General features: G+C 38.0%; 1 protein-coding gene across 13 annotated transcripts in view; it reads right to left on the bottom strand.

The window, feature by feature from the left end:
* Positions 1 to 15,779, bottom strand: part of DMXL1 (Dmx like 1) — an 87,035-nt gene that overhangs the window by 68,886 nt on the left and 2,370 nt on the right. For 10 of the 13 annotated variants that reach the window (XR_003921799.2, XM_030003566.2, XM_030003559.2 and 7 more), the window contains exons 2-3: positions 7,523 to 7,648; positions 809 to 886 (exon numbers count right to left, since the gene is read on the bottom strand). Coding sequence is in view for 12 of the 13 variants with exons in the window: in XM_030003566.2 (XP_029859426.1) it covers positions 809 to 886; positions 7,523 to 7,648 (204 nt within the window). In the remaining variant the exon portion in view is untranslated. Of the gene's footprint in view, positions 1 to 808; positions 887 to 7,522; positions 7,649 to 8,906; positions 9,601 to 15,473; positions 15,580 to 15,779 lie in introns of those variants that run through there. The other 3 variants (XM_041120627.1, XM_030003557.2, XM_041120628.1) reach the window with 3 other exon arrangements.

Genomic DNA, 15,779 nt, shown 5'->3' with positions numbered 1-15,779 from the left:
TAAAGAAGGAAATCCACTATACGACCATATATACAACTCATTAATACAAATGGAAAGACCAAACCCCTGAAGAAGATGACATAAGCTTCTTGAGCAATTGCTGTCAAACCTCTCATGTCATCAAACTGACTTTAATTAGACTCTAATGATTCTAATTATAAGAGTAATCCTCTCCATGTAAGCAGCATGGCTAAAGAGCTTGCTGTTAATCATGTTATTAGCCAGAAATTAAGATTCTGGCTGCCAATTCATTAAACCACTGTCACTGAAACTAAGCCATGCTATCAAGAGAATAAATGTTGTTCTTATTCACTATTATAGCACTGAAGTATAAGCATTCAGTCAGATATTCTAAAAAAAAAACCACAGACTTTTTGAAACTATTACAGATTTGACTAAGAGCATGCTGTTTCATAAACCAAAGTTAAAATAAGAATTGTAAAACACATCAGGACGTAAAGGCTGCACAGGATGGTTCAAAAAAGAATTCCCATTACAACGGCTACACTTTTTGGAGAACAGAGATGCGCACATCTTTTTGGGTTCTGGAATATTTCAGTTATGAATTGTAGGGTTAGATAAATCAGTAATATGAAGCATTATAGTAAAACCTTTTTTTTTTAAACCATTTTAAATAACATGTCTCTGCCCTCCTACCATTTTCACTTCTCAAGGACCATCTTATGTCTCAATTTTATTCTAGCATTAAAATATGACATCAAAGAAATCTTCAACTTTAAAGCAAACCAGAAAAATTAGTCAGGCTTTATAACTGCATAAATGAATTAAGGAGTGATGAATTACTTACATTACGATGACTGCTGTTCTGCTTCAAGAGGCTAACTGGCTCAAAGATACAAATCACCTTTCCATAAGAAGCTGCAATCTAAAGCAGTTTATATTTATATGTACATAAACACACACACAGAAGAAACAAGCTATAGAACAAACAAGAATAAGATGCAAATTTTTGATTCTACTTTCAACCCTCCTTGTAGATAAATTTGAAGCTCATGTCCATAGTTCCTTTCGAAAACAGAAAAATGACATCTAACAAAAATCATAAAGCAAACGTTGACAATAATAAAACCAAAATTCATTATTTACACATTAGTCCTGATAAACTACTGAGAGTACAGGTGGACATGAGCACTTTTTTTTTTAAATTAGATCTATTATCAACATTCTTTCCACATTAAATTAGGTAAACACTTAAAGGAGTCTGCAGAGTTCACATTCTCAGAAATGGAACCAACATAGGTTCAGTGTACTTTTGTGGACTTCCTGGCACAAGAACATGCTACATTATAAAAAGTTAATTCAGAACACTCAAGCTACACAAGCTGAACACCCAATGCAGAGAAATGAGGAACAGAAGAACTACTAAATGCTAACATGAAATACTTCAAAAGAAGTCACAGTATGGTCAGCTTTAATTGGTATTTTTAAGTTTTATTCCATCAGTGGTATCAGCCACCCCTAACTTGCATTAAGACAAAATTAAGAGTATTTTATCTCAAGATATATATATAAAAGCAAGTGTAAAAGACTTGCTAAGAAGAGCAAAAACAAGCCAAACATATATTAAAGACTTCAGGCAGAGAGCCTGAGAGTGCTATCACAAGGCAATGTTGCCTAAAGCTACTCTGAAATACAGATTTACAAAAATGGAGTTTGCTTAGGTCATGCATAATGTACATCCTGCATTCTGAAGTGATCCTTGATGTTAAAAGAAGCACATCTACAGTTCTGATATGCTGGAATAGTCAACTTCCTGTTTCTGTGAAATTCTGGCTCAAAGTGTTTACAGTTTTCCTTTAACAACATTAAAGTCAGAGTCACTTCATAAAATACATTTTGATTTCAGTATCAGCCACAACAGCTTTAAGAAAAAAACCACTGAACTGTCATACCCAAGTTGTTGTAATTTACAGATCTGTTAAGTACAGACGTACATGATCTGTACAAACGTACAGATCCATACAGATCCTAAAATCCATAGATCTGTAGCTTCAAGAGAAACCCTCTGCATTAAAAAGAACAGATAGTCAAATAAATTTGTCACACTAAGAACCTAAACATCAGCCTGACCCAAAAATGCCATGAATAATTTTGTCACAGTTGCAAAATGCCTGAAAAAACTTTCTCCTTACATGTCAGACTAATACTTGCCTTCCCTAATTCTCTAACTACATCACTTACTCTTTTATTCTCATAATTCTATTCCACACACCAACAGCAAGAAGTTTATATAAATTTATATTGATTAGATTTTTCCCTTCTCTTTTTTTCCAAGTGTGGATGGTTCTTCCTTTTTTTTTTATAGTTTAGGGGGTTTTTAAGACAAACTTACATTAGCATGCCAAACTGCTAAACAAATAGTGTCCAGAGCAATTGCTACTCCCTCAAAGTTTCTACAGGCTTCCACAACAATACAGCCACTCAGATCAGTCCTCACGGAGCAGCATGCTGCCAAGAAGAGTAAGGCAAATTTGTACATTGAAGAATTTCCCAAACTAACAAAATAATCACCCAGACATCAACCAAAGGTCTATTGTAGTCCCAAGTCCTTTTATTAGAAACACAATGTGCAGAGAAGCCTTACTGAGCTGTAAAAGAGGTTACAGTCATTCCTAATGATAGACAGTGGTAGTGAGTGCACCCCCAGCAAGTTTGCAGATAACACCAAGCTGAGCGGTGCAGTTGATTTGCTAGAGGGAAGCGATGCCTTCCAGGGGGACCTTGACAGCCTTGGGGAGTGGGCGCATGTGAACCTCATCAAGTTCAACATGGACAAGTGCAAGGTCCTGCACCTAGATCAGGGCAATCACCAGTATCAATACAGACTGAGTGACAAATGGATCGAGAGCATCCCTGCAGAGAAGGACTTGCAGATACCGGTGGATGAAAAATTGGACATGAGCTGGCAATGTGCAGTTGCAGCCCAGAAAGCCAACTGTATCCTGGGCTGCATCAAAAGAAGGGTGGCCAGTAAGTGTGAGGAGGTGATTTGCCCCCTCTAATTTATTCTCATGAGACCCCACCTGGAGTACTGCATTCAGCTCTGGGGCTCCCAGTACAACACAGACGTGGACCTCTTTGAGCAGGTCCAGAGGAGGACTACAAAAGTTATCAGAGGGGTGGAACACCTCTCCTATAGAAAAAAAGGCTGTGAGAGTTGGGGTTGTTCAGCCTGGAGAAGAGCTCCAGGGAGATCTTACTGCAGCCTTTCAATACTTAAACAGGACTTACAAGAAAGATGGAGAAGGAATAGTGGGTTTAAACTAAAAAAGACAGTAGATTTAGATTAGATATAAGGAAGAAATTGTTTATGATGAGGATGGTGAGACACTGGAACAGGTTGCCAGAGAAGCTGTAGATGCCCCATCCCTGGAAAGATTCAAGGTCAGGCTGGACAGGGCTTTGAGCAACACAATCTGGTGGAAGGTGTCCCTGCCCATGACAGGGGGGCTTGGACTAGATCATCTTTAAAGGTCCCTTCCAGCCCAAACCATTCTATGACTATGTAACTCTTGCACTGTCATAAGAATAAAGCATCAGTCCTCGGGGCAACAACTTTTCCCATCCTCACCACTTTCTCAAAAGTGGGAATATCACTGACAGCATCAGGTTCTCATTTTATAAAGTTTTAGTACAATCCAAATAGTTTCTTGATACAGTTATGTTTTTCCCCACCAGGCCTCCATATCGCACAGAAGCCCTCAACATTTTTCTCATTCATCAAAAGGTCGGTAACTCATTCTAAGTTACATTATCACTCACCACCAAACAGCAGAAAATAAAACAATCGCAGTTCCTTTGAAAAGAACCCACAGACTGCCTACTGAAAAACAAACAAAAACACTGCACTGTAATATAGTTCATGAAATTATAAACACTGGATTCAAAACTGAGCTTTCATACTGAAAATAATCAGTACTTCTACTTACAAAAGAAAAAGGTCTGATTTAAAAATGTCTTATTTAACAAAGTCACTGGTTTTACTTACCAATTTTCTACAAGTAACCTAGTAGCACGTAAACTAAATGAAATTTTTAATTAGTACCTAAATTTTTCTTTGACATCAGTAAAATAAGTTTGTTCCATAAAAAACCACTTGATATACATTGTAACACTGCAGTCACCAACAACCACGCAAACAACTTTGATTAAATGTTTCAGATGATCTGAAGCTAGGACTATCTTCTGGCACTCTGTTAAATATTTATACAAGCCAAACCATGAAAACAATTAAAGTTTTGCCAGGTTATCTTTAAGAGTTTTGGCCTTAATTCTTGTGTTCACTGGAGGAAATGGAAAGAGGCTTGTAGCTTACATTGTGTGGGAGAAGATCAATCACTGTACCCACTTACAAATAAATTGTTGATTACCAAATTGCCTACAACCAGAGGCAAGAAACTGGATTCAGTGGCCTAAGATTAAATTGTCCTGTTTGTGAAACTAGTCCTTGCAAATCTACGGGAGACTTTTTTAAAAAAGTTTATATACATACACATACAAACACACGTAAATATAAACATGTACCTACATGCTTTCTTGGGATGAATAAAAATTCTCATCCATTTTTTCCCCCCTCATCTCAGTCTTGGAGACAGAAAATAAAGTTTACCTCCAAAACTAGACTAGGAAGAGAAAAGATGGTGCCATGTTCCCCCCTACCCTTCAAAGCCAAGGGAGAGGTGGGTCATACATGAACTTCTAAGCTGTTGCTACTTCAAAGCAGCTTCACAAGGCACTAGCTACCCAATAAACTAGAATTAGATTTAGGGGGCAAGAATGGAGAGAAATTTCAACACATTACTTTCCTAACTAGAGAATAGCTCTTTTACAAACCAATTCTGTCATCCAAAAGGAGAATGATGGAGATCCTTCAAAGAGATTAAAGGCTAGCTATTAGGGAGAAAACACTGGGTTTAGGCTCAGCTGGCAACAAAGCACCACACAGCGGCTAACTTGCTCCTCCCCTGCGGTGAAAAACCTCATGAAAAGCTCATGTGTCAAGACAAGAACAGGGAGGGATCAGTCATCAGTTACGGTCACGGGCAAAAATCAGACTCAACTTGGGGAGAAAAAACAAACAAAATCAATTTAATTTCTTACCAATCAAATCAGAGTAGGATAAGGAGAAGTAAAACCAAACCTTAAAACACCTTCCCCCCCACCCCTCCCTTCTTCCCAGCTCAACTCCAGTCCCAGTTTCCTAGACCTCCTCCCATCCTGAGCAGCGCAGGGGGATGGGGCATAGGGGTTAGGGTCAGTTCATCACACGTTGTCTCTGCTACTCCTTCCTCTTCAGGGGGAGGACTCCTCACTCGTCCCCTGCTCCACTGTGGGGTCCCTCACGTGGGAGACAGTCCTCCATGAACTTGTCCAACGTGCGTTCTTTTCATGGGCTGCGGTCCTTCAGGCACAGACTCCTCCAGCATGGGCTTTCCCATGGAGTCACGGCCATCTTCGGGGGCATCCCGCTGCTCTGGTGTGGGCTCCTCCCCAGGCTGCAGGTGGGCATCTGCTCCCCCGCTCCCCTCCATGGGCTGGGGGGGGACAGCCTGCCATCTCTCACTGGCTGCAGGGGCATCCCCTCCTCTGGCGCACCTCCTCCACCTCCTTCCTCACTGACCTCGGTATCTGCATCAGTGTTCCTCTCACATTCCAAACTCCTCCCCCACTGCAGTTTTGCCTTCTTAAATCTGTTCTCCCAGGGGCACTACCACCGTCACTGATGGGCTCAGCCTTGGCCAGAGGCAGGTCTGACTTGGAGCCGGGGAAGCTTCTAGCAGCTTCTCACAGGAGCCATCCCTGTAGCCCCTCCCCCACTATCAAAACCCCACCACACAAACCCAATACAATGCTCAATAGCAGCTCTCTGTAAAGTAAAAAATTAAAAAGGTACATAATTCGTAAACTACAAATTATAACTGGATACTTTCAGAAAGGTTCAAAATTGCAACCTAAATAAACTGCATTATTTGCATTCTGCTTCTTCTGACAGATTTTAAACAACAAAGAATAATCTGGAAGCAAAGTGAAGAGAAAACTGTGTGTCAATACTGATGAAAAAGCTGTAAGAAGAAATTCCATCCTTGCAGCAGTGAACTGGAAATGTATTGATCTGTCTGGTCAATAAGTAGATTCTAGCCATTCACTGCTTAGTATTTCAGCACTCTGCAAATATATCTAGTCTAATTGCTAACAGCAAACAATATCAACTGTCAGAATCAAAATGGCCACATAGGTTTATGAAATGAAAAAATTCTAAAGCATAGTAAGCTTGATAATTTGATATAATCATATGTGTTAATTTACAATTCAAGGACAGGTTGTCATTTAAATGCATACAGAACTGTTATTGTGCAGTCAAGGTGACCTTGCAAATTTGCAGAAAGATTTTACAAGATTAACTGTGATATGTGATCTGCATATGTATTTCACCATTTGTTAATATATGGCCAGTGGACTCAAAAAAACTTTGTAGTTAACAGCAGCCAATGGAGAAAAACATGTAGCATTTACGGCTACAAGGTACCAGAGACACAGAGGAGAACATTTTGTCATTTTCATTTATGTTCCTTCACTATCACTGCAAGAGTTCATCACTCAAACATAAAAAAGCAGGAACAGAGAGTGGCTGGGGATCATCATCATAGAATTCACATGTAAACATGAACTGGTTTCCATGCAGAGGTCTTGTCTCAAGATGGACACCAGAATTTAACCAAAGCTCTCATCAACTGATAAGGCTTGCAGTGATGTGCAGAAGGCTCACATTATCTCCCACTAGGACAGGCTTAAAGAAAGAAACAAAGTAAAAAAACCCTCTTAGATGAGCCAACACGTAGGCAGACACAGTTCCTACTGAATTGGTGAACAGCTTAATCACACTGTGACATCCCAATGGATAGTTACCTGTTTATTCCTTTTTTACTGTGAAAGAACAATTAAGAAAGACCTCTGTAAAAAGGACTTGAAACCTAATGGTGTCTAAAATACAACACTTCTGATCCAGTTTACCTACATAAGAAAAAGAAAAGCTGAGAATTCAAGAAAGCAAAACCCTGTCCAAGAGCAATTTTAAGCCTTTATAAATTCCTTGAAAGGGATGTCATTTTTCTGGATGACCCAACAGTGTTTTTGTGGAAGCACTCATCTGCCACCAGCCACTAACGTGTCAAAGCATGTCATTGACACGCCCAGTAATGTGAAGCCATAGTGAATAAATTGCCTTTGCTTCCACGTTACTCATCTTTTAGTCAAATTCTTGCTGTCTTATCTATGCAGCCCTGTGCATATCTATATCTTCCTGTGCAGCCCTATATATCTTCTGCAATCTCATATCTACGGTTACTATTTCACATTCACTGTGCTGCTTACTACAAAAAGACATGACGCAATCAGCCATTTTACTATTCACTCTTGTGTATTTGCCTTAAGTATCCACACTCTTGAGAAGGTGCTTAACATGACATTGCTAGAAGATTCTTAGAAACACTGCTCTACATACCTTCCCCTGTTGCATTGAACAGTCCACACACCCCACTTGAATGTTTCCATGTTTTGCTCCAGGGATTATCTGTAATCTTTCAAAGTCAGTCCCCAACACCACTATATCACATCCTGATGCATATGCCTAAAAAAAAAAGAAACAAGAATTAAGAAGAGCTTTAGCCACTTCCAGCATATCAGTGAAGTATGAAACAGTATAGTCCACATATCCTATCCACGTAGAACATTACAGACAGCAGTACAAAGGTAATTGCAGAGATCAAGTACGTGTCTACAATTTAAATCAAGCAACAGAAGTGGCAAATTACTCTTCCTCCATGCTTAGAAGTGCATCACAATACTCGTTTAACAAGCAGTGGTTCAAAATAGAAGAGGCAAAAAAGCTGGAGTTATGAAAACATCTAAGAGAAAAGAAAAAGCATGAAGAACAAAGTTCATGCAAAGTAGGAAAAAGTAATGCATTTCCTAGACTGGAGACAGAGGCATTTAAAAATAGTTTTTTGAAAAGAGGGAATAGGACTGAGGAGCTAAAATGGTACAAAGCATTTAGTAAGGAACTTAGTAAAGGGAAATTTCAAAAGGGTAACAGCATGAAGCTTAGTTACAGAAAAGCAAAACTGTGCTCTCAGATTTGTCTCCTGTTACTTGCATTCCATGGATTAATTTTATTTTCTCTTAAATTTATAGTTACTAAGTAACTTGATATATCTAACACATTCACAGAGCCAGCTGATTGAGTACTGCAATGTCTGAGTCAAAATTTCTTCCTATCTGTATGCAAGTTTTGTTAGAAACTGAGCACAGATTAAAATGGAGAGAAAGATTAAGCACTGGAGAAACTTGTGGAAACAACAGTGAGCAGAACAATTCAATAAGCATAAGAATATAGCATTCAAGGATGAAAGTCCTAGAACAAGGAATGTACATCCATTAAAAAGGTAGAGCCAGGAAGTCAGCAACAAAATTAAGAGCACAAACAATAGTATTCTATTAGAGCAAGAGAACGATAAAAGGGCCAAAAATGCCCTTTTAGTTGGCCAAAAGATTCAAAAGCAGAACAGTCTCACAAAAACTGCAGATGGAAGATTTCCTATTACTGGCATAAATGATCACGTCCTTACAATCAACCCTGCTAATTAACTAAAACCACTTTTTTACTTGAAAAAAGGCAGAAAAATTGAATGCTAGATACACAAATTTGAAATCTGATGATCATGTTTTCAGGAGTTTCATGCAAGAGAGTACTTTTACCAAGCCTGACCTAGACTATTATAGCATTACATAAATTAAAATAAACAAATAAAATAAAAAATATGGAGATTTTGGTCCCGACACAATTTTCCCCACAAAGGGTTCAGTGGCATTTCACAAAACAATCTTACCCAGAAGACTGTGATCATCATTCTCAGCCAATATTCAGTTATTACTTTCCAATCAGCAGACCATCAGCCACCCTTAAAATTACCTGATACTTGAAAATGCTGTCTATAACACTTCTGCAGACTAAATATAACCATGTACTTATTTATGATCATTTATTATTGGTCAGGTTTTTGAGCCCTTTCCTGTCCTGTCCCCTCTTCAGCTTCAAAAAGAGGTTCAAGCAGTGTAATTCATCCTGTCAAAAGAGCAGCATTTATTACAAATTGACATAATAAACAGCAGGCTCCAAAGCAGTCTAATTTAAAACTCATTCCAAAAGAGGAGATTGAGTACTATTTTTTTGTTCAAATGTTAAAATGATTATTTTGATATTGCAGTGACATGAACTTTGGACCTGTTCCTCACAGAACTTTTTTTTTTCTTTAGTTAAAAACCATCTCACCTGGTGACTCACTGATTAAGCCTGTAGTCCACTGGGCAAAGGTTACTTAGAAGTATAACAGATACAATTTTTCCCAAAGCCATTTTGTTGAATATAGCGTTCCATACGAAGGCAATTTTAAGGGGGGGGGGGAGAAGTGCTTCACTTCAAAAAGATAACATGGCTTTATTAAAAATGTCTTTAATAATCTGAAGTGTCAAAGATTGTATGAAGCCTACTTGCTCTTCTGTATAGCCCTCCAGGCCTCATCAGCACTTTATAGACTTACTAGATTTCTCCCATCTGTTTCTCTCCATTTCTAGCTTCACAGGCAAGCCTGAGATCATGTAGCATCATAACACTACAACATTTCCATCACGGTGAGCAAGAACTAGCATATAGAGCAACACATACCATTAGCAGCAATCCGGAAGTTCAGAAACTGATCATTTTAATCGATCAAGAACTTGACCAGTTTTAACATATAAAAAAAGTCCTGAGTACACTTGGCATTTTGCACTGGAAAAACTCTAAAGTAACTATAAAACACTACACACTGGAGTCTTTAGGAACTGGTATATTCATCAATGTATCAGGACTTAAAGCATTACCAGAACACAGGCTATCTCCTGCTAATCTGGGCTATGCTGGACAGCAGTAGCTCAAAGCAGTACACAAAAATCCTAGACTTGCCATTTCCTGAAAATGTCCCCTTTATGAATATAAACTCTTGTCCAAGAGCTATACCTCCTCCTCCCTTTTGCTATGTTTAAATATGGCTACTCTATGTTTAATACTCATGTCTCTCCCAACTTCATATGCTGTGTGTTTAAAAAAGAAAGTTTGTTAAATTGGGGATGAACTTTCTGAAGAAAAGCTGGGGAATATCTTCTCATCCTAGCAGCTCTCAGTTCTAACAATCAATTATAAGTGCACTCGTAAGAACCTAGACCAGGGTGGGGGCAAGAGGAGTGCCTTTTAAAAATCTTATTCTTGGAAGAAAAATAGAGTCATTCTGTCATGATTTAACCCCAGCCAGCAACTAAGCACCACGCAGCCGCTTACTCACTTCCCCCCCACCCAGTGGGATGGGGGAAAGAATCAGAAGGAAAAAGGTAAAACTCGTGGGTTGAGATAAGAACAGTTTAATAGGACAGAAAGGAAGAAAATAATAATGATAATAATCACAATAATAAAATGACAGTAATAATAATAAAAGAATTGGAATATACAAAGCAAGTGATGCACAATGCAATTGCTCACCACTTGCTGACTGATGCCCAGTTAGTTCCCAAGCAGTGATCCCCCTTCCTCCAGCCAACGCCCCCCAGTTTATATACTAGGCATGACATCACATGGTATGGAATATCCCTTTGGCCAGTTTGGGTCAGCTGTCCTGGCTGTGTCCCCTCCCAACTTGTGCCCCTCCAGCCTTCTTGCTGGCTGGGCATGAGAAGGTGAAGAATCCTTGACTTCATCTAAACACTACCTAGCAACAACTGAAAACATCAGTGTGTTATCAACATTCTTCTCATACTGAATCCAAGAAATAACACTGTACCAGCTACTAGAAAGAAAATTGACTCTATCCCAGACAAAACCAGGACACACTCCACCCTTATGTTCTGGTAATTCTCCATATTACCTGAAAAAAATTTACATTCAAGAAAAAAAGAATCACTGCTGACATCAGCCTATTCAGATGGATTAGATCATACTTGGTCACATTGGCTTCCTGATCCCCAATAAGCTGCAGAACCACTGACTAGCTCTTAAGCCTGTAGAGCTGATCTGTCCCCAAAGAGGTAGAAAGAAAAAAAAAAAAAAAAAGGCATTTTCAAAGAGCTTCCAAATATAACTACAGCCAAGCAGAAGGATGATGACTTGGAGGTTATTTTTGATGTTCAGTCAATGTTCGCCTGCAGGAGAACCACAGTTTCAAAGACAAAAAGGCAAGGGATGCAAAGGGGAAGGAAGTTACATATTTCAAAGGAAAAAGAGTGTCTGAATGGAAGGTAACTAAGCTGTCTGGCAAATGAAACTGCAACAGGCTCCCTTTCCTACTGTTGCCTACCATCCCAATCCCATTACACCTCATACTGACCAGACACTTGAGTGTTCCCCTTCTCCTAAGGTGTCCTTCCTTTGGTTCTTTGCTGGCCCCACTGCAACCCGTCCATTAGACTGTCTCTGTGCAGAGAAGTCACATCCTCGTACACACTCACTGGAACCGAGACTCCAGTTCTGAAAGAGGTTTCTAAGCAGTAGTATCTTATAAAGACATTCCTTTAAAACAAGAGCACAAAACTAACTGCTGGACTAATTTTACACTTACTTTTTTTTTCACCTCAGAAAACTTTATAAGGTATTTTACCATAGTATAAGGGAAGTCAGTAGTCAGGAGTAAAGGACACTTTCTATACCCTAACAGTCTCTCAGATACAACAAAAATCAATCCTGACTACCAATCAACTTTATCTACTTTTTACTGCAAGACTTTTCCACAGTAGTTTGCATGTCACTCATTTTCATTTTGACAGAAGCTACTGAGATCGCATTTTTATAAGCTATGGAAACTAAGAAAAAAGGTAATTCAAATGTTCTATTACATGTAGAGCAAGAAGCAATTTCAGGGTCTAAGCACTTCTCTTATCTGCACTCTTGTCTACATGACCTGGTTCCTGCCAGGGGACGGGAGGGGGGCAGGGAAAGGAAGGGGGGCACAATATGCTGCCATACAGTTCAACTAGGAAAGAATTCCTAAACATGTATGAAATTAAAAAAAAAAAAACCAAACAAACACAAAAACCCAACCAACAAAAAACCAAAGATGCCTTTTTAAAGCGAGCAGAGCCTCTAAGTCTGATTTTGGCAAGCCATAAAAGCCTTTCACCTTAAGAATGTCCTAGAATATTTACAAGAAAGTTGTCTTTGCACAATGGGACAAGCAGATAATGTTGATATTATGGTGTTCTTGGAATGTTTATTAAACAATGCTTTGTTCTTCTGTTACACAAATAAACAAGATAGAACTAGTTGAAGCTGCATGAACATGGACTTCACTAGCTGTTGACATAGCAAAACAAGCCTGAAATTAGGAAGTGAAAGATGTTTCAGGCTTGTGAAAATAAATGTGATTTTGCGTGCAGTACTGGGTTTTCACAGTTTCTACCCTTCCTTTTAATCAGATGCCAGCTCTTATACCTAAAATCATATTTCTTTGGGGAAGATTAACAGATATTTTGACAATAACAGTGCTTTAAAAGCGTGTTAGTTTTAACAGAAAATAGTATAACTATATGAACTATTCTAATTTCTTTCTAAAGTGAAAGCCTGATATACACAACTCTTAAAAACAGAGAATGGTACTGGCAAATCAGACTCTGCTCTCAATAGAAGAAAAACAAATGAGCAGCGGTCTTGACTTCTTACATAGCACAGCACATCTAAAGCTATTATTTCCCTTATACTTGACTGTCTTGAAATATTTATTCTGTGTACTAATACACAAAGTTTTTGCTATAGTTTCTGCTACAGCTACATAAGGACTGACACATTATCTTTCACAACTTGCACAAACTTTATTTAACCTACATCTCTAATGCGAAGGGCCTACATCTCTTACACGAAGGGCACAAGTACACCTACCAGAAATTGCCAGCTATTATCCACAGGTGAATGCAGTAGTACGTGTGCACACATAGGCATTTATAAGGTAATATATATATAAACACATACAAATATGTATGGGATGAACATACAGACTAGACAGGTAATGCAGAACTCTGCACTGGGCCCAAGGTCATACAGAGCCACCTAGCCGAAGTAGACCAAGGGACTGCATTAACAATTCACAGTAACTAACTTGGAAATGTTCTCTCCCTGCTATAGCTATACTGGAAGCTTACCAGTACAACCACCCACATTATCTTCTGCTTCTTTCGTTTTTCAACTGATTCAGGTACTGTATCAGAGGTAATTCTCAAGCCACATAAAGGCTATTTTTATCACTGATGGGTCTCAAGGGTTCTTATGTCCCTTGCAAATGAAATGAAGCAAGCCCCAAAGGTCAGGATGCCAAGGCTCACAATCAAATTGACCAATTAAAAAGATTTTACTGAAATTCTATAATAGCTGAATAATATTTCTATCATGTTTGAAAGTGGAAGTTCACAATAGGTGTTTTTATGACCTTTACCACCATTATGCCTTACGGAAGACTCATTTCCCAGTTTAAATAAAAAGCTATTCCAAGGAAAAGCACTGTAGACTGGAAACAAAGCTTATTACCCCAAAAAATAGAAAAAAAACCATCTTTATTCACTACATCAGGTAGCTGTTTCTACAGCTGGATTGAGCATGTAAACATTATACATTCTCAGTCTGCAAGGGCTAAATACTGCTTATATGCAACACAGATAGGCACAGGTGGGGGATGAGTACTTCCTCGTGTCTCACTTCTCTTAGTTTTTCCCCTCTCCTCATTGGTTCCTCTTCTAAGAAAAATTTACAACAAAGGTCATTCTTGTGAAAAGTAAAGACAAAAAATAAAGGCAAATAAATCTGTTAAGCAGGTGATACTGCAGTTACAACTGTATTTTTCTCTTTTGCACAGAATGGTCAAAATCAAAAAGCACAGTCACTATGAACCACATTGTACCTCGCTGAATTATTCTATTTAAAAAAAAAATGTAACCTGTGCAGATATGAATTTGCACTAGTCTTTTTAGCATGGTCTCTCCCCACCCCCATTATTATATCAAAACTTACACTAGTCTAAATTAATTTTAGATTTTTAATTTTAAATTAAAATGTAATTTTAATTACATTTAAATATCTTATTTTTTAAGAAATTATTTCTTTCATTAAGAAGAATAATTAAATTTAAGAAATACTCTTTCATCATGCTTGGGAAAAAAAACCAAACAACTTTCTAATCTATGAAAAGTATTTGAAATAATATACTACTTTAAGTGGCAAATTGATTGGCCATGCACTTAGAATCAGGGCTCACTGCAACTGCACTTTTTATTGAAGTGTAAGGAGGTTTTATCCTTTTTGTTTTTTTTTTAATTAATTCAGTTAAAAAACCAATTCATTTCTTAAGTTCAGAATAGGCTAACTGGAACATGGGGAAAAAAAAAACCCAAACCCCAGAGTTATCAAAATGGTCTCCTTCCCTTTTCTAAATCACAATTAAGAAGGAGGTATAAACAATGTAACTTCTTGTTAACTGACTCTCATGACCAGTCAGTTAATTTTCTTGACTATAAATACACATGGAGTTCTAAATACAAAGAAAGGGTTGAGTATTTTCTAGACAAATAAGTTAACAATTTTGAGCCACAGAATCTACTTTTATTTATCAAAAAATTTTACAAAGCTGGAAATCTTTATATCACAACCCAGTATTTTGGAAAATTCAGTGTGGTCTTGACCAAACTATCCAAAACCCACATTTTCCAAGTGCATTTCAACTTAACGTTGAAATTCTCAGTTTTATCAGTCATACAAAGGAAGTCTCAAGTCCAGGATGAGTTTAATCACACACAGAGAGGAAATCTGCCCAGAAAAGACTCTGGTTGCATTGAAACAAAACATGCAATTTATCTTTCTTTTCCAAACTTTTACGCCTACAAACAATCGGTCTTTTGTGACTTCCGTTACCAGTCTTGGGACTTGTGCTTGTAAAATTGCTATTGCTATTGATTTCTTTTTTTCCCCCTCTTCTGATACTTGGAAAAAGCCAAAAGCAAAAAAAATATTACAGAAGCAGAACTGAATAAGCAAAAATGCACAAAACCAACCGATCACAAAAGTGGTATCAGTGCTGATTACCCAATAACTTAAATACGACTTCAGTAATAACTAGTACAGCACTATCCTATGTGATGAACTCCACGAACTTATTAAACAAATGGTTTTTTTACTCAACTATTTCAGATCTGAAAACAATGAAAGAAAGCAAAGGATGTATTCCACTGTGGGCAAGCACACAGAAAATAAAAGAACTTGATTTCAGGAGAAGCACATAGAGAGCAAACAGTTAAATTCTGACTTCTGAGGGCTGAGTTCTCACTCATTTAGTGCATGTTATTACTGCTCACTCTCAACAGATAACGAACAGGCATGGTCCTCATGATACCTTGATGTTTATGAGCCTTCTTCTATATACAAATAAAAGAAGTGCCAAAAACTCTTTATTAGTGTTCTCTCCAAGGAAGCTCATACTCCACTTGACACTTCACATCCTAAAAAAAAAAAAAAGCCCAGAACAACAAACCTGCACACCATTAGGACAAGTATCTCAAATACCTTCTTAAAACAGAACTGCACATATTCAAAAAGGTACATGCAATTCAGTCGGTACAGGCACTTTTTACTATTTTCACTTCCAATTTTTCAGAGTTTAGGAGAAGAATCTGTAATATTTACAGAAACACTGTATTAT

Source organism: Aquila chrysaetos, chromosome Z, assembly GCF_900496995.4.
Source record: "Aquila chrysaetos chrysaetos chromosome Z, bAquChr1.4, whole genome shotgun sequence".
Lineage (NCBI taxonomy): Eukaryota > Metazoa > Chordata > Aves > Accipitriformes > Accipitridae > Aquila > Aquila chrysaetos.
The sequence above is the reverse complement of the archived record's forward strand: the minus strand, read 5'-3'. Positions and strand labels throughout refer to the sequence as shown.